This window comes from Paramacrobiotus metropolitanus, unplaced genomic scaffold (assembly GCF_019649055.1).
Source record: "Paramacrobiotus metropolitanus isolate TYO unplaced genomic scaffold, Prichtersi_v1.0 Parri_scaffold0000010, whole genome shotgun sequence".
In the NCBI taxonomy this organism is placed as follows: Eukaryota; Metazoa; Tardigrada; class Eutardigrada; order Parachela; family Macrobiotidae; genus Paramacrobiotus; species Paramacrobiotus metropolitanus.
In genome coordinates this window covers 1,262,008-1,289,048 of record NW_026570230.1, presented here as the reverse complement: position 1 = coordinate 1,289,048, position 27,041 = coordinate 1,262,008, and the positions used below count along the sequence as shown (strand labels likewise).

The window sequence follows — 27,041 nt, the reverse complement described above, 5'->3', positions numbered from 1 at the left end:
ACATGAGGAAAACGTCTGGAGCATAGTCTTTGATCAACCCCCCGTCGAAAGCCTGCCCCCCCCCCATTGGGCGCCAGTTCGCTTAGACAGATGCCATATGCTTATTTCCGTTTCCGGCTAGACTCCGTTAGAGTACTGTACTTAAATGGATCAGCTGGCATTCTTGAGCCTTCAATTTTTTTGTTTAATTCTAAAGTGGCGTTTTTCTTTGATTCTTACTTTACGAATAAAGTTTTTTATACGCTAAACTGATTGCACTTTTTGGTTTTTACCGTTGCTTGTCGTTTACGGTTTGCGTTAAAACATCGGATTTGATAATCGGCTGCAGATTGCGAGTCAACTGGGTTTTTCGAAGGACAGCAACTAGAATGCGTACCTTTTGATTATCGGAGTTTGTAGCGCACCCGAGTGTTGCAGTGCATCGCGAACTTACAATTCCGAGACCTCAACATCAGGTTGCCACAACCAGTTTGCTCGTCATGGCCGACGATAAGGTTCTGACGGATGTTCCACGAAAATCGCCGTCATTGCCAAAGCTTGGCGAGCAGCAAACGTATGGTTCGCCTGTCGCTGATCCCGAGAACGATGCTCACCATCAGGTTACAGATAACGTGAGTAACGGTGCCGAGTCTTCGCACTCTCACGACCACCAAGCTCACTCGCACTCGCATGACGGCGAGGCTGGATCCCACCATACTCATTCGCACCACGGTCGCGCACCCTTCACGGAGGACGAGGAACTCGAAGAGCGTCAACATTTTGAAACGGTCGTTGCAGCGTTCCGGTACTACAGGTAATCGCTGTCTCAGCCGTGAGATTTTGAACTAACATTTTTCCATAAGTCCCTAACGAACGTCGGTGAATCCGCGTTGTCTCTGAACTAAACGCCTGCATTTTTGTGCTTATAATAACAATATTAAAAAAATAAATATTAAAAATAAATGTTAAATATTAAATTAATATTAAAAATTAATGTCTTTACTGTGCAGAACGCATGCGATGAAGAAAATCGCACGCCAGCGCAACCACTACCAATCGCTGACGAAGCCCCAAGGCGAACGTCTGCCACAGTTCATGGATCATCTGGATGCACTACGGCAGTGTACTGCCATCAACCAGCAGTTCCTGGACAAGATCCTGCTGCAAACCCCTTTCGACAACACCTTCGGCGATACGGGAGGCGGTGATGGGATCCAGTCGCAGCCCGTCAGCACTTTCCATATGGACAAAGTGCACACCACGCTGCGGATGTTTGTCCGCGACTGGAGTCGCGAAGGACAGACTGAGCGTCAACAAGCTTATGAGCCGCTTGTTGCTGCTGTCGAGAAGTACTTTCCCAAAGATAAATGGTAAGGTTTTTAGAATCGTAGCCGAAAATTGGCTACCTGTTCTATCGCAAATTAAAGTCACTGTACATAAATAAATTAATGGATGCTTTGAGGATAACGCGGGCATTATGTTCCAGTTTAAACTGTTCGGTTGTCTTTTAGTGATGTTAGCCAGATTCAAATCCTTAACCCCGGCGCCGGATTGGGTCGTTTGCCGTGGGAATTTGCTCGACGGGGTTATACCAGCATCGGAAATGAATTCTCCTTGTACATGCTCCTGGCGTCTAATTTCATCCTCAACTGGTATGTTTTGTCCGAGTTCGTTTATTTAGTAGTGGAAAGCTGAGGTCTGAAAGCTTTGACAAATTACAAAACTCGTGGATAAGACAGACTTTAAATGTTTTCGAGTTGTTTACTTCCGCAATTTCGCTTAACATCTGTTGTAAACAATGCCTATACAGATATACAAGTGCTGCTGCATCATTTATTTTACCTGCTCGTACTGTAGGTTATTTTGTGCATTGTACTCGTATTGCGATGCTAAATATCGATACTTGTATTGCATTTTGTGCATTGTATCGCGATTTTGTGCATTGCATATTGGTCTGTGGTGTAATTTTGGTACTGTATATCTAATTGATATTTAGCTGTCAAGAGGTCGACGGATACAAAATTTATCCATGGATCGGCCACGCATCGAACAATCTCAGCTCCGCTAACCAGATGATCGGCATCAGCATTCCCGACATCAGTCCTACGGACCTTCCCCCTGGTCATAATTTCGGCATGGTGGCTGGGGATTTCCTGGAAGTATTCGACCGGAATGAAACATGGGATTGTGTTGTCACGTGTTTCTTCATCGATACCGCCCGTAACGTTTTGGAGTATGTTGAGCATATCTGGCACCTACTTAAACCGGGCGGATATTGGATGAATCTCGGACCGCTATTGTACCATTTTGCTGACATTCCGCATGAATCATGTTTAGAATTAACCTACGAACATGTGAAAACTGTGATAAAGAACACTGGCTTTCAGATGTTGGTAAGGGATTGTTGTATCCTGACTGCTGTTGTATCCAGTATAATTTTGCACTTATTCAAGTCCTCAGTGCTTTCTTTTACAGGAGGAAAAGACGGATATCCCTTGCTCGTACGTCCAGAATCCTTACTCCATGCTGCGTTATGAATACCGTTGTGTGTCTTTCGTATGCCATAAACCGGATCTTAAGGCGTCATTTGTGGATGCCAGTGGGAACTCACTATCATGAAATGATCTGTAGTAAAACAAATTTTTGTGCAGTTCTGGCCACGCTGCGTATTTTGCGAGTGAAAATTAAATGTGATCATAATAATTTCTAGCTGCAGACTTTCGGGAATTCCCATGAATCTTTGCTTCTTTTTGAGTTGTTGGTTGGTTTCTTAATTTTCGTTGTGCTGCGTTGATAACAGTTTGCTCCGAACGGAGAACTGTGTGAACACAAGATTTACAGCAGATACTTACTAACCATAAGTACAGTACTTAACATCATGTCAGGAAAAGTACTTATGTATTTTGTAGCCACTGCGTTTAATTTCAAAGGGTCACGAAAACCTTAAAAGATTTTGTCGGTAATCCCCGGTCGGCTGAATTTCCGCCACAGTGCTGAAAATTTACGAAGAACATGTTTCCTGCGACCGAATCTAAAACGCAGTTTTTTTGTGTATGTTCATTGTCAAAAACTTTTTGTGAGCTCATACATTAGCAAGTCAACAAAGACAATCGAATCAGTCAGAAATTACTAACTGTTATTTCATCGTCACTATCAAGTTGCACCATTACTCAAATATATCACATAAAACGCAACCAACTGAAAACTGGAAAAATATAAAAATATGATCGTATAAAGCAATAAGATGTATCACAGGGTGGGGAAAAGCATAGTTAGAAAAAAACAGACGGAACAAAAGTACCACATGTCACAAGCAAAGAAAAGGCAGTTGGTCCAACTTGGTCGTTATTCGTTCGTTCGTAGTTCAGCAGGCACACTCCAGAGTCCAGACATACGTCCGATGTGCCCATGAGTTGGAACAGGAACAAAATGGCAGTTATCTTCACTTGATGTACAAAACGAACAATATTATGGAATTGAATCTGGGGAAAATCGTGTGGCTTCTTCGTGGAATGAGCAAAACTCCACAATATCTTATGGAAAATCTGCAATCGTAATAAGAGTAAACTTTCAGTTAATGAAATGTTTATATACCGTAAGCTGCTTACGGTACATAAACATTTCATTAACTGAAAGTTTACTCTTATTACGTAAGAGTAAATTTGCGATGTAAAATAAGTACTGCAGAAAACTGCAAAGTCTCATCACCCGCACAAATCGCTCAACTACTTTGTATAAGTTTATAACGTACAAAATTTATGTACAATCAGCAATCCTTCAGTTTCTAGTATCAATATTTATTACGTACGTTCAATATTTATTATTATTACTTATTGCTGAGCTTTAGGAAGAGTATCGTTGCTGCGTCTGGCTGCAGGTTCGAATTTCGCTGTCAAATGGCGCTGATATTCCAAATCCGACAGCCAATTCCGGTATGCGCCCGTGTATTCCTTCTCCTTAAACTGCTTGATTTTGTAGGCGCGCTCCTGCAGGCGTGTCAGCTTGTTCTGTATAACGCTCATATTCTGGCGGATGGTGCACAGTTTCTGCAAATATTGTTTGGCGCGTTCCGCTTCAGCGTCCAGATCGAAGGTGCTTCCAGCGTCTCCGAAGCGCCAGTTGATCTCCGACAGACTGTCCAGTATCACGCACTGATTGCTGTGCACCTCTGACAGACGCACACGAAGATCCGTGCTATCCGGCTGGCATGGCGAGTGCTCGGGAATGGGCTCATAATTCTGGTTATCTGCGCCAGAGGGACTTGGTGGCGAATCACTCATTTCTCAGCTTCTTGTAGAAGATCACACTCACTATTACACCGAATCAGTCACGGACGGGAAAGGTACAAAGCGCTATTTAATCACAAGTTATAACAATTAACTACACTTGTATGAACATTATAAAACTTTAAACCAATTTAAACAAAAAACTGGATTACTGAAAAGACATAAAGACGTGACAAATGTCACAAATCTTATGAAGATGCTGTTCCACTAATTCCAGTGTTCTGCACCAAAACAGTTAAAACTTAAAGCAGCAACAGGGTATTAAAGGGTACAGTACAGTACTTCTCACGGAGTTACCGTCTCGCGGCTGGGTGTGCGTCTCCACCAAAAACTTCGGTCCAGTTAATTGCGAAAAATAAAACGCTTCCTCTGGCTAGTGTTTTCAACGTTTAATTGCTCGTCAATTTATTACTGCACGTTTTGTTTGAAGCCACGATTCACAGAATATTTTGCTACTCTTATTGTATTGTACTGTATGTGTATACGCATACAATAATTACCCCGCGACGTTCTACCACGATTGTAGTCTTACATTTTGGCTGTTCACAACAGAGGATAATACATATTTGCATGTATATCTTTTTTTCTAATTTTTTAAGCCGGTAAATTGTCTGCTAAATGGGCGCAGGTTTACATCACATTACGAACACTATAACAGTATGGAATTCCGAATGGCCGGGAGTTTTGTTGATGTTTGCTGTTTGATTCAGAAAGTTTGATCAAAGATCAATGATTACAAGACAATGAATTTGGATAGTTTGGTTTAAAACCATTGATTTTCAAATCAGTGATTTTCAGTCAATGATTATGAATCAATGATTTTCGGACACCATGATTTGAAATCAGTGATTTTTAGTGATTATGAATCAATAATTTTCGGACACCATGATTTGAAATCAGTGATTTTCAGATCAGTGATTTTCAGCCAATGATTACGAATCTATGATCTTCGAAAACCATGAATTTGAAATCAGTGATTTTCAGATCAGTGACTGTAAATGACTGACTTAAATGGCTTGATTTTGGGTTAGTGAATACATTTCACAGGCGATTGAATTAAAATCAATGGTTCATTAAAGACTGATTTGCAATCATTGATTGCCCTGCACTGACCTGCCATCAGTGATTTTCAATACGCAACCGTCGCCGCGTGCACTGGATGCCGCTATTCGGACTTGGAAAACACGAAAATGTTTGGTATCCAGTGCACCGTAGACTCTGCGGCACAAGAAAACCGTCTTAAAACGCGGCTGCGCACTCCTGTTCACTACCACCCAACCAATCCGAATTGCGCACAGCTACTCAATACTGAGTCCAGATAACTAATTGCTAGTGCAGCTTTAATTCTAGCATAATAATGATGTATTACTTGTGACATTCAACTAAAATAATATCGAAATAATACATTTTCTTCTGGATAAGAACTTGACATTTCATTAGCAAAGATGAAATAACAACCACCATTGCTTTTACATCTTCCATTAACTGGCAAACTGAAAATCGACGAGAAGCAATATGTATATCAATTGAACATCTTAACTTAGAAAGCTTATTAATCCTTTTGTAGTAATGTACATAAAAAATGATAACAATGCGTGCACATAGATTTTTACTTACTTTTCGAAAAACAAAAAAAAACTCCGTTCAGTATATATGGATAAATTTTGTAATGCTCTGCAAGAAAATTTGACAACATTCTAAACAAATACGAAAGCAACACATGTATCTGAATCATAGAAAGCAAACATTTTACAACAGGTCGTACATTGAGATGTACTGCTGGCTGTACGATAAATAATGCTAATGGTATTGCTAAATTGAACTTGGTGCTCTACAGGTTAGACTGCAGGGCATGCACTAGGTTGCACTCCGGGCTGTGCTGCAGGTTGTACTACAGGAACATTAGGCAAACAAGCGAGGCAAACCAGCACGCCGGGGTCGGCCGCACTATAGCCATATGGCACAAGATATCAGCTAAGCATCTTGAATATTTTTCTTAATTGTATTTTATCACATCAGAAAAACAAATATAGCGTAATAGCACACAGAATTTAGGATATTAAAAAATTTAGGCAGCCCATCGCAATGATTGTTGATTTGTTTAACGTAATGCATCTGAATTCTTAAATACTTTTCTGAGCGCAATATAAGTCACCCTATTAACACTTTTTTTGCAAAAAACTAAAGACAAAAGTGTTTTTTTTTCTGAAAGCTGCAGATTGTCCGCGTCTCTGGTTTTATGAATTTGTTAATTCGGCTCGATGCAGTGCTAAAATTCATTAATAATTGTGTCTTGCGTATCAAATATATATCCATGCTTCCAGTTTACCGGTTTCAATTTTTACGCCTCAAATTAGTTCTAATGTGATTAAGTATAATTACAAAAATATTCAATATGCTTAACTAATATCTTCTGCATTTTAACTATACTCCGGCGTGTACAGAACTTGTTTGCCTAATGTACCGCCTGTAGTACAGCTCGTAGTATAGCCCGTAGTATGACCTTGTGTAAGGCCTGTAGTTCAACCTGTGCTGCACTAACAAGCAAAATATTTCCATTGAGTTATTCTCACACATACCAGACGCCTATCGCTTTATAGAAAAAAATTTTTTGTAGTGGGTTGGTTTCTATTTTTATCGTTTAAAAAACATGTAAATTAAGTATAGCATTTCGTCCTGTGACGTGTCTGTGCGCACTTCAAAGATGCCGCCCATCACGCATCGGAGATACCGATCTTCTGCAGCGCTGATTGCGGGCATGCTGCATCGCGTGGTTATTAGCTTGGCTGATCATATCCGGATTTAGCTGAAGCTGGCACAAAGTACGCTGTAGATTCTGAGCACTAAACACTTGAACGCGGTGTAATTTTTGTTTGTGTTCTAAAAATTCCAAATCTAATTTCGACGATTTTGAACCTTAAATGCACATGAAAATATCAACAATCTATTTTGTGAACTCTTTGTAAACTCAAAACTAAAGCAAATAAAAGACTCTATTGCCAACGCAGATGTCGTACAGGCGGGCCAGCGCTCAGTTTTCACCGAATTTCAGTATTTCGGATGCGTGATGGGTGGCGTCTTTGAAGTGCGCACAGACGCGTCATTGGACGATTTGCAATACTAACTTCACATTTTTTTAAACGATAAGAATAAAGACCACCCCGCTATAAAAAACACTGCTTGACAAAGCTAATTTTTCTCCATAAAACGATATGCGTCTGGTATGTGTGCGAATAACTCAATGGAACTATTTAGCTCGTAAGTTTAGTTAGTGGGAAAGCCTGCAGTACAGCTTAATGTTCAGCTATCACTGGTCAGTCTTACTTAATGTACATCCTGGAGTACCCGTTAATGTCCTGCCTGGAGTAAAAGCTTTATGTTTTTCGTGACCGGATCACTGGAACACTTATATTATCTCGCTTGCATAGAATGCCATCCTTTTCTTCTTTTACAGTATAACAGAATTTATGGTGATATACAGAACTTCGTTTTAACTTGTTTTTCGCATTTTTCATCAAATAATTAAAAATGTGAAGCACTGCAACATATCATTATTTGTGTGTATCACTCTGAATGATTTCTAAACCTTTTTACTGGAGTAAATTTATTGGAATCGGTAGATAGGAATCGGAACTTGTAAAGCGTGAAAACTTTTCCAAGTCTGAATAGCGGGTTTCCATTGCACGCGGCGACGGTTACGTATTGAAAATCACTGATGGCAAGCCAATGAATGGCAATCAATGATTGCAGGTCTGTCTTTAATGAATCATTGATTTAATACAATCACCAGTGAATCACCAGTTAATTGTATTCAGTGATCCAAAATCAAAACATTTAAGTCAGTCATTTTCAATCACCGATCTGAAAATCACTGATTTCAAATCATGGTGTTCGAAAATCATTGATTCATAATCATTGACTGAAAATCACTGATCTGAAAATCACTGATTTAAAATCATGGTGTCCGAAAATCATTGATTCATAATCATTGACTGAAAATCACTGATCTGAAAATCAATGGTTTTAAATCAAACCATCCAAATTCATTGTCTTGTAATCATTGATCTTTGATCAAACTTTCTAAATCAAACAGCAAACATCAACAAAACTCCCGGCCATTCGGAATTCCATATAACAGAGGCAGCCATAAGTCGGCTGTCCGTGATGATCTCAGCGAGGGAGGGCGGTCAGATGAAGATCCTGTCTGTTGAGGAAATTCCGAAAAATGGCGATGGAGCGGAATCGAACCGCTGGCTACCGAGTGAGATCCACGTAGCACAGCCACTGTGCCATCACCGCTGTTGGCGAAGATCAAGATATTTGTGCTTGAGCTTGAGCCAACCAGGTAGGCGGCGGATGGGCGGCTGCTGTGTGTAAAGAGGATTCTCCTCTTACAACACTTTGGAGATTAACAACAGAGAATAAATGCATTAATTGATACTCAGTCGTGATAACCGGAACTACCACGGAATACTTGAAGTACTGTACTCACAATCAGCTGTAAATGTATGACCTTAGGCAAACCTGCCGGAAGAATTGCATTTGCAGACATTAAAGGAAACCGGAAGGGTTAGCGTTTCTTGGTAAATGGTTATCTGGATTATAATTAATTCCTTAACTGAATTTCTGCAGTACTAGTAATCCTGGTAAGGGCAAAATTAAGACAAGCACGTTTAGTTCTACGCATTGTCTCACACTATAACGTAACTAATATTTATATATCGGAACATTTACAGCTTACTTTCCCAGTAAACAGAGATTTTTGTCCGGCAAGTGTCGACATAAAGGACAAAACCCGAATTTGTGCACCGAATGCACTAATAGCATTTTCTACTAATTTAATATTTTTGAGATAGTTTTTTTTCTACCATGCGCGTTCACGTTTGCCATTAGTTGTGATCGTCGCGTGGTACCTCCTTTGAATCTCCTGATGATAGTAGCTTTTGTTTCATTAAAACATTTTTTCCTAAATTCATGTTCCGTCATTTGATGGACAGCTACTGTACGAGTACTTATAATATGGCTTCTGATGAAACCGCCACAATTCGAACCGTGAAAAAGGTATCGTTTGCGTCGCTGACTGCAACCGACGATTTACCAGGAATCCGTTACGCCGAATTTCCAACACGCATCGTGAACTGGAGTGATCGTCGGAAACATCTGGCACGCGATCAAAAGTCCGCAAATCGCCGATTGTTCACTCTTCCAAGAAGTATCGATTCTGGTCTGATACCTGAACTTGGTCTGATGCCAGAACGTGATGACAATTATGCCATCACTCCATTACACCGGCGTCAGAACTGCCAATCGTTACTACAGTGGCTACGAGCAAGCCGCGCGAAATACATATCTTGCGCAGAAAATTTTGAACGTAGAAATCGGTCTTGCGGTTGGTGACGATGGCTCAGTATATCCGTTATCCACGGTGAGAAATGCCGGGTCGAAGGAGGAAGTGCATTACTTAACGCAGTTTGAACCACGCGGATATATCAGAGTAAAAGAAAAACTCGGAAAAGATTTATCGCATTCGACCGACACGTTTCTACGGACACAAGCTAAGCATCCGGTAGCATCGCCAGCACGTCCCGCTTCCGGAATTTATGGTCATTCCGGGAGGTACCTAACTGTGCCGACAAGAAGAACCAGTACAAATAAATTTAGCTATATCCCGAATTTCGTTAGGGGGGATGAATATTTGGTGCGAACCTAGTCGAATGGGCCATTGTTCTCAATGGGAAGAAGGAATAACGTCAGGATCCTTTGCCGATGCTCTTTATTTGTTTCACAAACGTTATGATTACTCTAATAATTTCGCTTATATGGCCGAGGCCGTATGTTACTCACTGTGATTTTGTATGTTATAAAATTAATTTAAACCGTATTTGTTGGCACTGATATACCCAGTGTATACTGCACGTATACGCGTGATTTTTAAAATTTTCTTGCAATTACCAGTAAGTAATTGAGCGATGTGTAAGCACTGCACTGTTTTCCAAATGCAACTTGTTGCAGATCATAATTAAAACTCATTCGCGTATTGGCAAATGCGCGTAAAGTCATACGAGTCTGTAAAATTTTTGCCGGTGCTAAAACACTGAGCATCAAATCAACAAGAATCTTTATCATCATAAGAAACAATATACTGTATCACATGCTTTGACTCATAAAATTATTACCACCTGCACAATGTAGGTTAATGTAGAAGTGAATAGAAGAATTAATTATATCTGGAGGTTATTACGACAATTGTGATTTACTTTGTTTGTCGGTTATGACTATTAAAATTCATACGACTATTAAGATTCATACTCGTATTGCAGAATGGTAGCTTACTCACCATTACTGCTGGGCCACTTTAATTGTCATGTTCGTAAGTCTTGCATGATTTAAAACTGAGTACGTAGCACTGCGCATATTGCTGTGTACAAGTAGTGATAATTAACTTTCCCAAAGGCTCGCGAATCAGTGTACTAGATGCATTAAATGTAGTTTTGATTGCCAGTTTTCATACTCGTATTAATTTTTAGCTTACAAAAATATTTGTACTAATACCAAAGAACTGTTTTAAATTTCAAACGTGTACGTTAAACCTAACCGAGACTCAGAACAGAAGAAGTCTCAGTTGTACTCGTACTTAAACGGCAGATACATTTTTTCTCCAATTGCTTTCGAAACAATGGGCCCATGGGGACCGTCAGCCATTGCCATCATTAAAGAATTGGGCAAACGACTGGAGCAACACACAGGCGAAAGACGTTCCCATGAATTTCTACGTCAAAGACTGTCACTAGTGATACAACGAGGAAACGCTGCATCAGTTTTGGGAACGATGGAAGGAGCAGAAAAGTTAAATGAAATTTTCATGTTGTAAAATTGTGTTGTTTTAAGCTGTTGCATAACCGTTGTACCACAGGTAATAAATGACAACACCGAGACTTGCCAAGCGCGTATATAGTTTTGTTTACGTCATAATATAAATAAAATACATAGCATCGTGTGAGAAACATTTTTACGTCAAAAAGTGTTCTGAATTCGACATGACCATTATGGTTCCGAAATGAGGGCTACGGATAAACAACACTTAAAGGGGAAGTTGTGTTAAGAGTTTACGTTGCACGATAGCGAAGTAAAGCTGCGAATGGTTATAAGCTACGTATACGTGGTAAATAACATATAGATATGTACGTATAAATATCTACACAATAAATCGTTCATTAACACCACTGTATGAGACTGCGAATACTACCGGCGGAAGTATACTCATTTGTATTACAGATGTGTACTTGAAGTTGTAGAATAGTACCTGCTTGCCTTACAAGCGTATTTTCTTACGATCAGTTGATCCCTGGTTTTTTGTTTATTCGTGATCTCTGCGCATAAAATTGCCTATGGCTAAATCAGTGGTCGGCCAAAAAAATAAACTATGAATCACATCGCGACGAAAATCCAGCGTTTCTTGTAAAAAGCAGCTTTTTGGTTCGATTATGTGTTTTCTTCACATATAACTTGTTGTCGAGTAGACGTTGCATATTGTGTAGTTTCGCTCATTCAGCAACTAAACTTGTTTTCTATTTCAGTCGCAGTTCTATGCATAAGCGCAGCAATCCCAAATATTTTACAGACTTTATTATGCAAAAGTTTAATCCACATGCGGACGCCGATATCGTACAGGGAATTAGCATTACAACTGGCCGATCACCGTCTCACCATTTTATACGACTTCTATACAGCGGTATTACAGTGTATCTGTGAATGTATTACGATGTGTGATGTGCTATTTGATCTGGAAATGAATCTCGCTGTGCTTTCGCGAAAAATTGCCCGGGAAAGACAGCCCAATGCTCTCCGGCAGCTACAACCAAAACCGGCGCCGGTTGGTGCAAAAACCAGCCCGCGCCCGCAATCCTCATTACCAGAGGAAAAGGTCAAAGTACCATCAAGAACGGTTCCAAAGAAGCCTCTGACGATCCGTATCACACCACCCGATGAAGACGACAGGGAAGTGACCGACCTAATGCAACGCGATGCTTCATCAGCAACTCTCAATCTTCGCCCTAGCTCGACGTTGGCGATCCCCTGCACGCCCCGCCCCTTAACGCCCATCCTCAAAGCACCATCGCCATCCTTCCGTGAAATCCCCACAGTCGATACGGATGAGGACGATGAGAAAGCGCTTCACCAAGACCACCTAAAGAAGAAAGTATCGTTCCCCAGTGAACTGCACCGCTACCGGAAGCCCTCCCACACGGCGGAGACGGAAGAGCGGCAGACCAATCGCAATTCCATCCGCATTGCCACGCGTAATCCCTTCATATTGGGTGGTTACCGGCATCGTGCGGGAAGCGTACCGCCGACCATGGACCGTGCGGGCAGTGAGCCGGTGACCTCACAACGGTCGAATAGCATCGATGATTCACATATTGGACAGACGGGACGGAATGAGAACAGATTCCTCGGGGGTATCAAGAGAGTTTTTCGGGATCACAAGCAGCATTCTGTACCTGGTCCTGGTGCTAAGGTGAGTGGTGTGGACGGGAAGGAATTTACCTTTAATAAAAATACCATGAATGGTGTAGACGCCCCATTGACAACTATAACAAAGCGACGGCCCCGAGCGATGCCGCTCTCTGAATGGAGGGGACACGCCGATAACAAGCAAGACTTTGGAAAACAGTGGCCGATGTTCATCTTCTAACGGGTAGCCTTGTGACATACCGGCATTTTCCTTTGCTGTAAAACCGTTTGTTTGTACATAACCATTCTCACGACAAGAGTGTCCGAACTCGGATCGCATTAAATTATATATATTGTCGAATTATGACCTTGTTTTTGAACATGAAAATAGCTCTTGTACATAGCGAGAAAAACACAGTGAACTAAAGTAGTATTTCGATTAAAAATCCTTCAGTTTTGTACATGCGCGCACTGAACAACTGCAGCATGAGTGAATTTCTCTTACAGAAACATTTATTAACAGATTATACGAGTCGTATACGATAACAATTTGCCAGCATTACATTCAGAGCTGTTTTTATAAATAAGTAATTAAATGGTAAGTGCTCGTATACTTAAGCCAGAGATTTTATTAATCTAATAGCTGCCTATAAATATGAAATCAATGTAAATTCTTGCGACCGGAAAGGATGCTCAAACCCGACCTCAGTGCTTTGAAAAACAGTAATTACGTAAACCCTTAAATTTTCTAAATTTTACGGAGACGTCAACAGATATATCCAAGCGGAAATTTCCTTGTGAAGTATCTACCTATCCCATTAATAATGCATGGCTGGAGTTAGATATATAGGAGTGTTTCACACTATCTGTATAATCCTGTCATATACCGTACGCTTTATGTTATCCATTTAAACGCCCATGATCATATTTCATCGGTCGAACAAAAATGACAGGGACTTGTCGAATACGCTGTCACTTACAATTTATAAGTTACTACCGCGTCATATCTGACTGACTAGCACCCTGCAGGTTACGGGAAACATGCAGGAATAGCCCAGGCAGAAAGAACAGTACTTCGAGTAGTCGTAGTGAATTAATACTGATGCATGCATTTTGCGCTTGGCTGATAGATGTAAAGTTCAGTTAGACAGTTTTTCCATCCCGATAGAAAGAGATCTTTCATTTTTCCAATACACCAATATTCATGATACGGGTTTTATTCATGTTGTCACATTCTGCTATTGATATACAGTGATATACAAAACTGAGTTTGCACGCATCAGATCAGAATGTGCCGCGGTTCAGTTAGCATTAAAATAGTCTCGTCATTTGTGGTGTTGATATTTCTTGCTGGCTCCCCCGCTGCTACAACTAATATCACGATAATTACGGTTATAATTGGACAAAATCCCATGTATGGATACTATTCTTCCGGCCCTGTATTTGAGGTGGCCTTTGATACGGTATTACAGGCATACCCGCAGCTGGCGCCGAATATCCACCGGCACATGATCTATAGCGATAAAGGGATCGTTGGCTGCGGTGACACCGGAGACATGATGCCGGCCATGGCCGGAGAAGTTGTTAGGATTGTTTCTCAGACTAAGGGATTTACGCTGCTACTTTCACCAGGTAACAACATTACAGTGTAATTTTTATTACTGCCCACTGCTTATGCGCGTATTTCCACTGTTTTGTTAGTGTTGTTAATTTTGCGGTGCGCATGGTGGTGACATCATATGCGTCCATATAGCTGATAATGTTGTATAAATTTTTGAGAATTTTGATGTATGTGTGATTAAAACCCCTTTTGTAAAAATAGGGTACGCCTTTTGTAAAAATAACTGAAAAACGTTAACGAAGCGTAAGAATTTGCGTACGCATTATCGTGGTCGAAGGTGTGGAGGGGTCAAATGGTTCCGGTAATTTTTCGACGTTCCTGAGTAAATGATAGGAACCCATTTGGTTGTAATTCCCAGAACACAATTTTGCGCTCCACTTCTTGTTGAACAGAAGTTCTAATTAATTCCTCCGCCTTTTCCAGGATGCAGCTTAGAAATGATAACTCTTGGAGATTTCGCGCGAGGTATAATAAGTATTAACAGCATGCATGATACTGCTAACAACAAGTACAGATTGACGTTAATATTTATATATGACGTAATTCAATCCTGTTATGCCTGTGCTACATGATGATACTGATTTCGATATTTTGTAGAATTGGATGTTCCCCTTCTTACAAGGTTGGTCTCGTGTCATAGACTATCGAATTTCCGTTCCATTCTTTGGGCAAAAACCAACAACAATGTTACATTAACTTTAGTGATCATTTAGTTAATTAGCATCACTCAGGTATTAATAAGGAAATTACATGCATCTCCGAGTTTTAAGCGCTAGACAGTTATGAATAAATTTATTTGATTTTATTATTGTGATTAACTGATAGTACATCGGCCGACCAAGCCCTATCCAACCGGAAACGCTATCCCACTCTGACGACCTTCAGTTCAGCGGGGCAAGGCCAGTGTTCAAGGGCTATTCGTGAATTTCTACGCAAGTTTGCTTGGACAACGGTTACGGTGCTGTGCGATGACCTTTCCTTATTTCCCAGCGCTGCCACAATGTACATTGTTGCTTGCCGAGGATTTAAGAGTGTATTAACGGAATTTCCGGGAGAATTCCAAATGTTCTACGAGCAGTTTGACTCGCGGAACAATCCCAATTTTAAAACGATTCTTACACGAGCAAAATCACAAAGTAGAGGTACAGAAATGACAGCTTTAAAAAAATGCCGTGCACAAACAGCTGATATGATTTCGGTGCGGTCGGTCATTGGCCGCCACATTTTTGTTGCCCATATCGGTATCCACGGCTGTTTACTTTTCGAACATGTGCAAGAATATTCTTTTGATTGCATCATTTTGCAGTTCTGCTTGTCGGAACCAATGCGGACATTATGCGGAATATATTGGTGAGTTAATTAAACACGTGCATTTTAAGTTATACGTGTCTAATGAGATGTCAAACCGAGCTCTACCGTCTAAATGATCCAATATTATCGATATTAAAAAAAATTTATAAATCGATGCATTTCACAGCATCTCTAAACACATATTTTTCAACAGGTTACAGCCAGCAAATTAAACATGACAGGACGAGACTATGTGAGTATTTTATAACAAGCATACAAAGGGAACTGTTTGTAGAAAAAAGGATGAGCGTTCTGATTTGTCAACGTCAGTACTCCATGAAGTTGTCTCTCTAATAATATTATGATCCCAAATATATCACTGCATGGACCAGATGAATTCTCTTATATGTTCATATGTACTTATCATCAATGAAGATTTAATAACTTATGCCTCGTACATTACGAGTATTATGAATATACTGGCATATGATGCTGTTGATGCGTTCAATATTCCCTTATATTCATTTTCAACTGGTTTCCAGTTCAACTGCTCATTGTTGACCTTTCAGTTTTAATTTCCGGTTATTTTAAGGATACATACCTAAAGAGATATTCAAGGCTTATCCACTTCATGACAGAAATGCGAACTCGTTCCTTTAGGTCTGGCTGTACCAACAGTCTATTCAGGTGCCGGAAACGAGCGAACTGACCTGGAAAATGAATTCCACTGCCGATAAGGTAGGAACTGCAGGAATACAATGGACAGTCAAAACGGTGTAGCAGCATAATCTATCAGCAAGCTGAACGCTGTCATGTTTCCTTACAACGCACGATTCTATATCCAGCTGAACTTTAGCCTATTTTGATGTCTATTTCTGCAAAATACATGCATGCATAAAATATTTTTAAGGCCAATTATAAAATTAATTTGCGTGCTTATATTTGCCAGACGGTGTTTGAGGCACTACAATCGGTAATCGTTATTCGATTCCCTCCACCGGATTGGGAATCACTCACAAATTACAGCATTTCTGTGGGAGAAGTCTCAAGGCGCCATTTTAATTTTACATATCCTCCTGATTATTATGTATGTATTGTATGCGCTGAACAATCAAAGACAAAACTTCGTATTTACAAATAATTAACTACAGTATTTTGCTGTATATGTGCATTAACTGCTCAGTAAAAGAATTGTCGTTACAGCAATAATATGTAAAAGTTGCTCATAACATAAAAGTTTTTATGCTGTTCCACGTTTACCTAATGTACCGTTGAATTTTTCTAGAATAATGACATTACATTATCGGCATTCGAAGCAGTGCTGGCGGGCTTTGAGGTCAGAACCTACGCAAATTTCTGCGTATCTTCGAATGATTTGTATATTTATGCTGCACTAATTTTCATTTGCGTTATGGACAGGTGCTGAACGAATCTCAAACAAATTTAGATTTTACATCAGGACGAGAATTCAGTAAAAAATTTGTGAGCCGCACTTTCGACTTTGGATTTCGGAGCACTGTCATTGGACCAAATGGAATGCGCAACCGCGACACCCATTTTTTGAAATTCAACGTAGCTATTGGCGAGTTTGAGGTTGGTTAAAATTAATCGTTGTGCTTACCGGTCATACCGCAAACGCAGAGGTTACCTTTATTGACCAGGTAGCATGGTATCATACTTGGACCAACAACTCCATAACCGACGTGTCATCGCAAGCACACAGCTGGTTTCGTTCCGATACATTTCCATCCAATACGCCAGCTTGTGGGTTTCGAGATGACCAATGCAGCCCACCTCTTTGTAAGTTGGTAACCAAGTTCCATTTTTAATTTGAAAAATGTGTGCGTAACTATCTTCGTTTGTCATTTCAGCTGTGACCTTTCCAATCGTGGGAGCGGTATTATTCGTGATCATAGTGGCTGCTGCTGTGGGTATTCCATTGGGTTACTGGAAATACGTTCGCCATCAGGAGCGATATTCGATCTGGTGGAATCTCAGCTCAAGCTTGTTGGTGATAACCAATCCAAATCCGACAACGGGATTGATTAAATCCTCAAGGGCATCCAGACTCTCCGGTGCTTCGCAAAACATATTTCGTCTGCCGGCGAAACCGCGAGAACCGGTGGTGACCTTTGATTCCCGACGAGTTTGGGCCTATACAGTAGACATTGCCACAACAACAGGAGCGCTGACGGCGAACTCCGAGTTCCGCCATATTCTAGCAGATGTAAGTGATAAACAATTCCAAAGGACATATGTTTTTGAAATTAATGAAAACATGTTGTTGCAGATGAAGTCCATTTCACAAGACAATGCCGGCACCCTTACGGGTGTCGTTGTCTCGCCCGAGCAGCTGTCGTTTCTTTGGCCTTATGGGCGTGGTTGCTTACGCCAACTATTAGACGATAAGGCCAATCTGCTAAATCAGAAGATACAACTTCGTTTAATGCACGAAATCCTTGCAGTAAGTTTGAAATAAATATCTTAAGATCCTGAGTAACTGGTTCGCATTACGCAATATTGTGCGAAGGGGCTTTCCTATTTACACGCTTCCCGGCTGAAATGTCATGGATCCTTGTCTTCCTTGAGTACCCTTCTCGATAACCGTTTTGCCGTAAAACTTTCTGGTTATGCATCCAAACGCCTGCTTTCTTCCGTTGGTTATCAGTCTATTGTAGCCAACCGCATGGAACTGTTATGGGATGCTCCTGAACAGCATGCTGGTGCTTCCAAAGAGGGCTCAAGAATTGCAGATATTTTTTCGTTTGGTATTGTGATGGGTGAGATCATGACGGGACTGACACCGTACAGAATGAACCTAAAAGATTCCGTTGAGATAGAAGGTAAGAGTGTCTATGGAGTCACATCAAAATTCTACAATTATAATTATCACGGATCCATCGAAGCCTCTGTATCAAGATATTTTATGGATTCACACTATTGGGTTTTTATTACAGAAATGCTGCCGAAACTAGCCAGCCGAACAAGGATTTCTCCCTTCAAACCGAACGATATGGGTCCGCTTCCAGAGAAGATACGCACGATTATGGCGGGTTGCATAGCCTTCGACGACATGGAACGGCCGTCCCTTCACACAATAGCTTCGCGCTTAAAGACCTTTGACAGCGGTGTTAGCATCGTTGACGACATCCTTACGCGACTGCAAGCCTACTCTGCACAACTCGAAGCGATGGTAGCCAGTCGCGCACACGAACTCCTGGCTGAAACGCAGAAGGTCGACTCACTTTTGGGTGAAATGATACCAAGGTACGGACGCATGAAAGGTCACTTATGATTTCGAAAGTGTCTATCCACAAAATAAAATAACTGAGATTTGCTATTGTTACAGCATCTATGTCTCCAAACTCCGCAACAAAGAACCAATCCCGGTTGAGCATTACAAACTGGTTACCGTCTTCTTTAGCACTCTGGTCGGCTTTGACACATATTGCGCTAGTTCATTACCTCAAGACGTTGTGACGCTATTGAATACCGTTTACTTCACATTTGACCAAACGATTCTCCAACATGATGTTTATAAAATCGAAACCATTAAGGACTCCTACATGGTACAGAGTTACACAATCTGTAAAATGTTCTCGATCAACAGTTTCAAGTACGTACGTAGGTAGCAAGCGGGCTTCCTATTCGCAATGGTTACCGCCACGGTAAAGAAATTGCGGATACAGCGTTGGATCTCCTGGCGGTATGGCATTCAAGCGTGCTATTGCTTCACACAAGGACCAAAACCAGTTTAGAGGTCCGCATAGGAATCCACTCCGGTAAAACCTTTTTTAATATATCGTTGGTAAAAGGCAGTTGTAAAAAGATTTTGTTTATACTCCTAGGTCCTTGCGCGGCAGGAGTAGTTGGAACTCGCATGCCACGATATTGCTTGTACGTTTGTGACAATATTCAGTCAGTCCTGAATACAATATTCATTCCTTTTTACGTTTGTCGCAAACGTAAAAATCGGCCGTTTATTCTCCTTTCTGTATTTTACTGGGTTAACATCCTTCAGAATTATCAGGAACCACGCAAAAATTGTAAATAACGCTTTCCACAAATTGGTTTATTGATGCAGATTTGGCGATACGATTAACACCGCAAGCCGAATGGAAAGTCATGGCGAAGGTAGCAATAATAATTTACCATAATGTTTACAATTATAACCTGTAATAAAGTATTAATCGAGATTCGAGACTGTTTAAGAGTACCGGCCAATATGTTTCCCATTCGGCATTCATGTCAACCTTTAGCGAACTACGAGTACATTGCTAACATTGTAGCGTCCAGAATCCACTTGAGCAGTAGTACCGAAAAACTGCTTCGATCGGTTGGTTCTTTCGACATCGAACCCAGAGGAACGGTCAATATTAAAGTAAGCAATCCTCTTTTACATGACATAAAATATAAATGCCAAATAAAATAAAATATTTGTCTGAATGACTCAATTGACTTTTAGGGAAAAACAGCAATGATGACATTCTGGCTAACGGGACACTCGACGGAAGCTGCCTAGTGATCATGAAAAAGTTTTTGAAATTCCATTTTTTAACAATTGGGGCTGCACTTGCTGGAAGCGGTAGTATTATTTACAATAATAATGTTTTATGTCGAAGAGGTTTACAGTTCAACTATCTATGTGATTTCAGAAAAAGGCCAGTTTGACTACTTTTCAGCCAATTTGTATAATTCACTCATTTTTGTGCGATTCTCTCACGTGCAATAACAGAGAAGAATTAATTGCTACAAAAATGCAAAACTCAGCATAACTTCAAGTGACCACTCAGTAAATGCAGAAACCACAAAACTCAGAAATTCTTAACTCTCCATGGTATATGAATAACACACGGCCAGTCAACTCAGAAGACAAGAAGGGTGTTTGCTTCGTTCAGCAGAATATTCCTGGCAATTAAGCAAATTTCATCACGTTCCTTCTTCATAACATAAAGCAAGACTTTGTGCATGTTTCTCAGTAGAAGATTCCGCGCAGTGTTTCTTCCACTGTCCACACCGGTCTTTACACTACATTTTCCGGGAAATCATACGCCAGCCATGAAGCTGTGGATGTTACTGGGATTACTAATTGGCGGCGCTGCTGCTCTGGACGTCAACATCACAATGTACGTACGAGTAAAAAGAACAACGGGCAGTAGTACAAATACAACAAATCGGCAAAATAAAATAGAGCCATAACTTATTTTTGTAGTCCAGCCGTTGCAATACCAGCCAAAGATCTCGCCAAGACAATTCTCGAAGCCGGAAAGAATTTAGCGGCCGATCCCGTCGCATACTTATCCGCTCTCGGTGTTAAATGGCTGGATACGAAACATGCCGGCATGTTGCCGCAACAATTCATACCACCCAAGCTGCAGGATGCCGATATTCCCGATGAATTTGACGCCAGAAAAGCATGGCCGAAATGCCAGAGCCTTGCACAGATTCGTATGCAAGGAGGGTGCGGAGCATGTTGGGTATGTCTTACACGTTTTGTAAGGTAACTGTAACTGTAATCCACACCTGAAATGTAACCATTTTCTAGGCGCACACGGTAGTAGAAGCGCTAACTGACCGGCTGTGCATCTTCTCCCAAAATAAAGACCTCTTTGTGCATTTGTCCGCGCAAGATATGCTGACATGCTGTCCAACGTGTGCCGTTTGTGGATCTGGATGGTAGATATTTTCATTTTCAAAGTGTTTTCCTGTATCCTTACTTAATAATCACAGGGTGTTTCAGTAGATATTTAATTTTCAATGAAATTTAAAGTATAGTTTTATATTATTTTTAACAGCAGAGGTGGACTTGTGGAGATGGCGTACGATTCCTTTGTAACCGACGGTGTGGTAACCGGTGGTAATTATGGGGAACTCAACGGCTGTATGCCATATCTGATTAAACCGGCGCATGAGGATGATGGCGCACCGACGCCGACTTGCTTGAAAGGATGCCTGCCTACCCACAGCCGCAACTATGCCGATGACCGATATTACGGTATATATGCAATAAACACGTACCTGAATTATTGTTGATATCTTTATCTTTATATTCATACAAGCTTACCGACCAAAGCGTATTTATGCGCCGTTTTTAACTCCTCGATAACGCGTGGTCAGTTTAAGTCCAGCTTGGTCTTAAAAAATTCTATATTTTCCATAGGTGTGCCAATAGATTTTTGTTTGATTTTAATAACCAGTGGTCAGAAGATGGTTTCACCAGGTCTTAAGTATAGGAAACGTAAAGAGCACCCCTGGAAAATTATTCACTGCACAGCAATAAAAAGTGCTTTAAAACATAATGTCTGTAACCACGGAGACTATAGCGGATGCATAAATACTTGCTCTTTAGGTACTTAAAATATGTATATTATATTATTACGACATGCAAAAGTCCAAACGTATTTCAGAGCGTCAAAACGTGAGAAATTCAAAAAGTAAGAACGTCAGAACGTAACACCGTCAGAACGTCAGAACGTTATAAAGTAAGAACATCGGAACGTTAGAACGTAAGAACGTCATAACATCATAATGTCAGAACGTCCTAAAGTAAGAACATCAGAACGTTAGAACGTCAGAGCGTTAGAACATCAGAACGTTAGAACGTAAGAACGTCAGAACGTTAGAACGTCAGAACGTCAAAACGTTAGGACGTTAGAACGTTATAAAGTCAGAACGTAAGAACGTCAGAACGTCATAATGTCAGAACGTCAGAACGTCCTAAAGTAAGAACATCAGAACGTTAGAACGTCAGAGCGTTAGAACATCAGAACGTTAGAACGTTAGAACGTCAGAACGTCAGAACGTTAGGACGTCAATACGTTAGAACGTCAGAACGTCATAAAGTAAGAACATCAGAACTTCAGAACGTAACAACGTCAGAACGTCAAAACGTTAGGACGTTAGAACGTTATAAAGTCAGAACGTAAGAACGTCAGAACGTCATAATGTCAGAACGTCAGAACGTAACAACGTCAGAACGTCAAAACGTTAGGACGTTAGAACGTTATAAAGTCAGAACATCAGAACTTTAGAACGTGAAAAATTAAAATTTTCAGAAAGTCTGAAATTCCGAACGTCAGTCTTTATATATAGATAATGACCTTTCCAAAACAAAGCCTATACTATCCAGTACTTAAGTGCCGAGCGCGGATGCGCGAGGCTACCTTGTAATTTATAGTATCATTAAATTTTACTATATTAGTTTTTACGATTACAGTACAGCTCGTATGCATCGATTACATGTTTTTGTAATACTAGCGGTGGCTGCGAACCACATTATTGCACGAGCGCGAGCGCCAGTACCACTGGAAAATGGTATTGGGATTGTGGAATTGGAAAAGCGTGACGTACGCTTTCCGTGGCGTCAGACAAATTTTATGCTCTTGACGAAGACTTATCGCAGCACCTCGCGCTTCGCGCTCGGTGCAAATTACGGTAGTTTATACGTAAGGTCATACAGGTCGTACAGTAATTTATAGAACTTGTCGCTTGTCAAACGACAAAACTGGCTTTCCAATTCACATTTGCTTTATTTGTTCGCAAAATTCAGGTGAATCGTGGTATATGATCACCAAGTTCGATAAACGAATGGAATTGGTCGATGTACAGCAGACGGAACGCGATATGCAGCTGGAAATTATGACCAACGGATCGGTCAGCGTGGTTGTGGAGATGTTTCCGGATTTCAAGCTTTACAAAACTGGTAAAAAGTTCTTATTCTTAAACTTTTTTGGCAGACGACCTTTTTGTTTTAATGATAATTTGTAAATATTTTTGTATTCTCTAATATTTTAAGGGGTTTACGAGCACGATCCCGCATCAGGCGAGCGAACCGGCTTTCATGCTATGAAAGTCCTTGGCTGGGGCGTTGAATCCAACAAGCCGTACTGGTTGGTAGCTAATTCTTGGGGCACTGACTGGGGTGACAAGGGATTCGTCAAGATTCGCCGCGGGCGAAATGAAATGAGCATTGAATCCCGGGTGAGCGCTGGGATACCCAAGGTCTACAACCATACCGGACCGGTACGCACGTACAAAAACGTTATCGAGGCTCTGTACGCTGCTGGACAGAACATCGTCGGTGCCGTTAGTGCCACCGGCCGGGCGTACATTAATATGATGTATGGGTGCGGTTTGCGAAGTGTCGTGGCGGGTCTACAAGCGGGAACATCGGGAACGTCAGGGACCTCCGGGACATCCGGCACATCTGGAACCTCAGGGACTTCGGGAACATCAGGTGCGTCATGACCCTTAATAACCGGAATATAGTACCACAAAAGCAACAGTTTTTGAATTACGCTGTTGTATACGGCTGAAATTATGGACAACTGACCTTTTTACTATGCTGATTTTTTGCAACGGATTCTCGATTCTCATCATCAGCACTGTGAAATACATAGGCACATCCGGAACATCTGGTTCAGCACCACCTAGCAGCAAACCGTCCAACGCCAGCCCGACCAGTGGCCTGGCAAATGCACTCAACAACGTCGGTGTATTTGTACCGGATTTGACCGGTTTCATGTCGGTGGAAAACCTCAAGAGCTTAATGGAACAGAATGCAGCTGGCCTGGGCCTGGTTCTTCCCAACGGCAAACAGCTGCAGCTGAACATGACAGAGCTCACCCTGTGGTTCCGATCCACCGCTAAGAAAGCGGTCACCGATGCCTACAACGCGGCCAAAGACGAAGTGATTTCGGCAGTGTCTGGTGTGGCATCCAAGCCAGTGAGCGGTCTCATTGATGCCGGTGCAAGCTGGCTATTTGGCAACGATAAACCAAAAGGTCCCGGCAAACCCGACGACAAACCTGGCAAACCGGACGATAAGCCTAATAAGCCCGCTGGGAAACCAAGCCTTTTTGGAGGATTTTTCTAGCCAAAAGCTTGTTTCAGATCAAAACACTGAAAAGCCGATCTTCCAAACATGCAGATTTTACGCTTTATTTTCTCAGTTTATTGCTATATGCAGCACTTCTATGGTTGCGGTTCCATATCTAGTTAACTTGATTAATTAAAGTGTTCACCCACAAGAAGAAATGTTAGCGAACATCAGAATTTCGGTAACTGAACGGCAATCACTTCGCCTCTGTGAATTCTTGGAGGCATCCAACCAGAACGTATAAATGTCACCTTTTCCTTTTATGTGAGTGCTGCCTCTGGGTGTCAAGCAAAAACTGGCATTTGATTTCAACAAGAAGGCCGATTCCGGACTGATGTGGATTTTGCCAGCTTGGCCATGGCTCATCATTCGGCTAGCAGTATTCATTGTATCTCCGAATCTGCATTCATATAACCAAACACCGTTTAAACACGATTGAGTTCAAACGTAGTCTAGCTGAAACCAAATAGTTCAACTACACAAGGAAGGCTTCCACTGTGTCGCATATAAAACTGATCATTCTGGTGCCCAAAAAATACTTACAAGCATAAAAATACTTTCGAAGACTTACAAGCAGTAACGGGGAATCGCTTTTCCGACAACGGCAGCAACAACGGTTCCTGGAAAGAAAATGCCATGAGCAATTAAATGGCGAGCGGAATATGCAGGGACCACTCCATGCTCTAACCAACCTGAGTGGATGCCGACTCGCAGTCGGGTATTATACCGAAAGGTTACGTTTTCATACTCCTGCACCAATCGACACGCCATTGAGGCAATTTCCGTAATATGTTTTTCTCCATTTGGCTCCGGAAGACCGCTAGCCACCTGCTCAAAGATAACTCATCAAAATCTATTTTCTGTCAGCATTATCTTTGCAGGTTTTAAGCTTACCACGTAACAATCGCCTATAGTTTCCACTTTATACACGTCATACGTAGAGATCATGTTGTCAAAGTGCGAATATGCCGTATTGAGGAACGTCACAACGGCAAAGGGTGTGGCAGACGACGCAAAGTCACTGAATCCCAGCAAATCCCCAAAGTAAATAGTTGTTTGACTAAAATTGGTAGGCTGTACGTGTTCTTGTGCGCGTAACCGCTCCACCACCGATCTAAAAAAAACACATCCGGTAGGCGATGACGCAGTGCCGCACTTTTTACCTTCATCGCTCGTATTTGATTTACTTGGGCAACATTTCTTGCAGAAGAGCGTCACAGAGCTTTTGCTCACTGATGAGATCAGCCGTTCGCAGTTGCACCTTAATTTCCAGATCCGTTGCATACACTTGCAGACGGTTAAGGATCCGTCCGACAAGGGAATCCGACTGCTTCAAATCCATTATCTCACCAAGGGCTCTGTACAGCTTCTGTATGTTAGGACGCTTTTCAGGGACTTCATGCCAACATTGCTCGATCAAATCCTTCATGGAGTGGTCCATCATTCGGCTTTCAGTGCGCGGACGATAGGTTTCCGAATAATGGGACAACGCGGCTTTCTGATAAACGTCTGCAAATTAGACATCAGTGAATACCTTAACGGTAATTTTGGAACAGGTAATAGGTGACCTTTTGGTGTCAAGAACAGATCTGAATATGGAGGTTCAGCCATGAAGATTTCATTCAATATGATCCCCAACGAATACATATCACACTTTTGGTTGGGATAGCTTAAACCCCGCAAAACTTCGGGCGCTGTCCAAAAGATCTCTTGATCGTTCCCCAGATCAAACTTTAGGACAGTGACCTTGTGATTGAGCAATGATTTGACTTGAGCGTATGCCAGTTTAGCAATTTTTAAGGTAAAGTTTTTGCTTAGCAGGCAGGAGTAACTGGTCAAGAATCCATGGCTTTTGCGCGACGATTCATGGATGAATTTCATTCCCTGCGAAGATTCACAGAGTTTAGCGTCGTACCGGCTATGCGCTTACTGCTTTGAAGAATTTAAAATCGGACAGTTACCTTGAGGAGATCTTGAACGAAAGAACTTTTCAGTTCACTAACGGAATGTAATTGGGCGTAGTTGTCGTGAAGTGAATGCCGAGGACAGTAGTCGTCCAATAGCAACATGCAAGTTTTATCGTGATTGTAGCACATCCCGATGAAAGCGGTGACGTTCTCGCTGCTCATCAAGCTTAACTATAAATGCAAAGCAAGCTTTAGTGCGTGCGATAACGTGTGAGTGCGATAGCGGTCTAAAGCAGTTTTGTATTACAGATGTCAGCAGCTTGGATATTTGGCGAAAATGATGGAAATGATGATCCGGAGTCTGCAGCGGTTTGACCCACACTTGCTTTCCCATGTATGACATGTGGCCGTGATAGTGAACATTCTGAAGCAACAACATGAAGCCTGGAATACACTGCGTACTCCTTTATTCAGTACTCGTATCCATAGCATTGCGTATCTTACAGTAATTTCGGTTTCCTCTTGTAGCTGTATATCGGGGAAATTAGTGAGCGGATTCAAAATTTCTTCCAAAGAAGTCATATTGTTGGACGTTTGGCTGTACGACGCATGCAGAAGGTACTGGA

At 41.4% G+C, this 27,041-nt stretch overlaps 6 protein-coding genes across 6 annotated transcripts; 4 read left to right on the top strand and 2 right to left on the bottom strand.

Moving 5' to 3' along the window:
• The first annotated feature begins 62 nt into the window (after positions 1 to 62).
• Positions 63 to 2,812, top strand: LOC129583278 (carnosine N-methyltransferase-like). Its single transcript, XM_055475026.1, has 5 exons — positions 63 to 793; positions 990 to 1,349; positions 1,491 to 1,631; positions 1,976 to 2,372; positions 2,455 to 2,812. Exons 1-5 carry the CDS (start codon positions 480 to 482, stop codon positions 2,596 to 2,598), a joined length of 1,356 nt encoding a protein of 451 aa, XP_055331001.1. The 5' UTR covers positions 63 to 479; the 3' UTR covers positions 2,599 to 2,812.
• A 286-nt stretch (positions 2,813 to 3,098) lies between these two features.
• LOC129583367 (uncharacterized) lies at positions 3,099 to 4,484 on the bottom strand. Its single transcript, XM_055475142.1, has 2 exons — positions 3,810 to 4,484; positions 3,099 to 3,524 (listed from the first exon to the last, which is right to left on the bottom strand). Exon 1 carries the CDS (start codon positions 4,257 to 4,259, stop codon positions 3,810 to 3,812), a length of 450 nt encoding a protein of 149 aa, XP_055331117.1. The 5' UTR covers positions 4,260 to 4,484; the 3' UTR covers positions 3,099 to 3,524.
• A 7,224-nt stretch (positions 4,485 to 11,708) lies between these two features.
• Positions 11,709 to 13,080, top strand: LOC129583364 (uncharacterized). The gene is made up of 2 exons (XM_055475140.1): positions 11,709 to 12,783; positions 12,842 to 13,080. The coding sequence occupies exons 1-2, from the start codon at positions 11,914 to 11,916 to the stop codon at positions 12,851 to 12,853; spliced, it is 882 nt and encodes a 293-aa protein (XP_055331115.1). The 5' UTR covers positions 11,709 to 11,913; the 3' UTR covers positions 12,854 to 13,080.
• Positions 13,081 to 13,432: 352 nt separating this feature from the next.
• On the top strand, positions 13,433 to 20,351 carry LOC129583344 (atrial natriuretic peptide receptor 1-like). The gene is made up of 21 exons (XM_055475119.1): positions 13,433 to 14,351; positions 14,764 to 14,805; positions 14,938 to 14,962; positions 15,166 to 15,482; positions 15,647 to 15,690; positions 15,845 to 15,883; positions 16,291 to 16,368; positions 16,580 to 16,717; positions 16,916 to 16,966; positions 17,050 to 17,223; positions 17,292 to 17,430; positions 17,502 to 17,857; positions 17,921 to 18,094; positions 18,161 to 18,473; positions 18,588 to 18,897; positions 18,980 to 19,199; positions 19,259 to 19,412; positions 19,479 to 19,527; positions 19,715 to 19,764; positions 19,920 to 20,011; positions 20,096 to 20,351. The coding sequence occupies exons 1-21, from the start codon at positions 14,009 to 14,011 to the stop codon at positions 20,150 to 20,152; spliced, it is 3,165 nt and encodes a 1,054-aa protein (XP_055331094.1). The 5' UTR covers positions 13,433 to 14,008; the 3' UTR covers positions 20,153 to 20,351.
• A 232-nt stretch (positions 20,352 to 20,583) lies between these two features.
• LOC129583280 (cathepsin B-like cysteine proteinase 5) lies at positions 20,584 to 24,771 on the top strand. Its single transcript, XM_055475029.1, has 7 exons — positions 20,584 to 20,756; positions 20,843 to 21,107; positions 21,176 to 21,306; positions 21,426 to 21,625; positions 23,180 to 23,332; positions 23,426 to 23,866; positions 24,030 to 24,771. Exons 1-7 carry the CDS (start codon positions 20,599 to 20,601, stop codon positions 24,503 to 24,505), a joined length of 1,824 nt encoding a protein of 607 aa, XP_055331004.1. The 5' UTR covers positions 20,584 to 20,598; the 3' UTR covers positions 24,506 to 24,771.
• On the bottom strand, positions 24,617 to 26,997 carry LOC129583468 (atrial natriuretic peptide receptor 2-like). Its single transcript, XM_055475264.1, has 9 exons — positions 26,920 to 26,997; positions 26,723 to 26,839; positions 26,470 to 26,646; positions 26,077 to 26,392; positions 25,696 to 26,017; positions 25,403 to 25,622; positions 25,201 to 25,336; positions 25,080 to 25,128; positions 24,617 to 24,908 (listed from the first exon to the last, which is right to left on the bottom strand). The coding sequence occupies exons 1-9, from the start codon at positions 26,995 to 26,997 to the stop codon at positions 24,650 to 24,652; spliced, it is 1,674 nt and encodes a 557-aa protein (XP_055331239.1). The 3' UTR covers positions 24,617 to 24,649.
• Between the last annotated feature and the right edge of the window lie 44 nt (positions 26,998 to 27,041).

Excerpts from the sequence above, each read along its gene's own strand:
- LOC129583278 (XM_055475026.1), top strand. The coding sequence starts at position 480 with ATGGCCGACGATAAGGTTCTGACGGATGTTCCACGAAAATCGCCGTCA. Across the intron at positions 794-989 it reads GCAGCGTTCCGGTACTACAG|AACGCATGCGATGAAGAAAA; the intron begins GTAATCGCTGTC and ends TTTACTGTGCAG. Across the intron at positions 1,350-1,490 it reads TACTTTCCCAAAGATAAATG|TGATGTTAGCCAGATTCAAA; the intron begins GTAAGGTTTTTA and ends GTTGTCTTTTAG.
- LOC129583364 (XM_055475140.1), top strand. The coding sequence starts at position 11,914 with ATGCGGACGCCGATATCGTACAGGGAATTAGCATTACAACTGGCCGAT.
- LOC129583367 (XM_055475142.1), bottom strand. The coding sequence starts at position 4,259 with ATGAGTGATTCGCCACCAAGTCCCTCTGGCGCAGATAACCAGAATTAT.
- LOC129583280 (XM_055475029.1), top strand. The coding sequence starts at position 20,599 with ATGTTTCTCAGTAGAAGATTCCGCGCAGTGTTTCTTCCACTGTCCACA. Across the intron at positions 20,757-20,842 it reads CTGGACGTCAACATCACAAT|TCCAGCCGTTGCAATACCAG; the intron begins GTACGTACGAGT and ends TTATTTTTGTAG. Across the intron at positions 23,867-24,029 it reads AGGGACTTCGGGAACATCAG|GCACATCCGGAACATCTGGT; the intron begins GTGCGTCATGAC and ends TGAAATACATAG.
- LOC129583344 (XM_055475119.1), top strand. The coding sequence starts at position 14,009 with ATGTGCCGCGGTTCAGTTAGCATTAAAATAGTCTCGTCATTTGTGGTG. Across the intron at positions 18,898-18,979 it reads TTGGGTGAAATGATACCAAG|CATCTATGTCTCCAAACTCC; the intron begins GTACGGACGCAT and ends CTATTGTTACAG. Across the intron at positions 19,528-19,714 it reads CGCATGCCACGATATTGCTT|ATTTGGCGATACGATTAACA; the intron begins GTACGTTTGTGA and ends TTATTGATGCAG.
- LOC129583468 (XM_055475264.1), bottom strand. The coding sequence starts at position 26,997 with ATGACTTCTTTGGAAGAAATTTTGAATCCGCTCACTAATTTCCCCGAT. Across the intron at positions 25,129-25,200 it reads GCGAGTCGGCATCCACTCAG|GAACCGTTGTTGCTGCCGTT; the intron begins GTTGGTTAGAGC and ends TTTTCTTTCCAG. Across the intron at positions 24,909-25,079 it reads GCGATTCCCCGTTACTGCTT|ATTCGGAGATACAATGAATA; the intron begins GTAAGTCTTCGA and ends ATATGAATGCAG.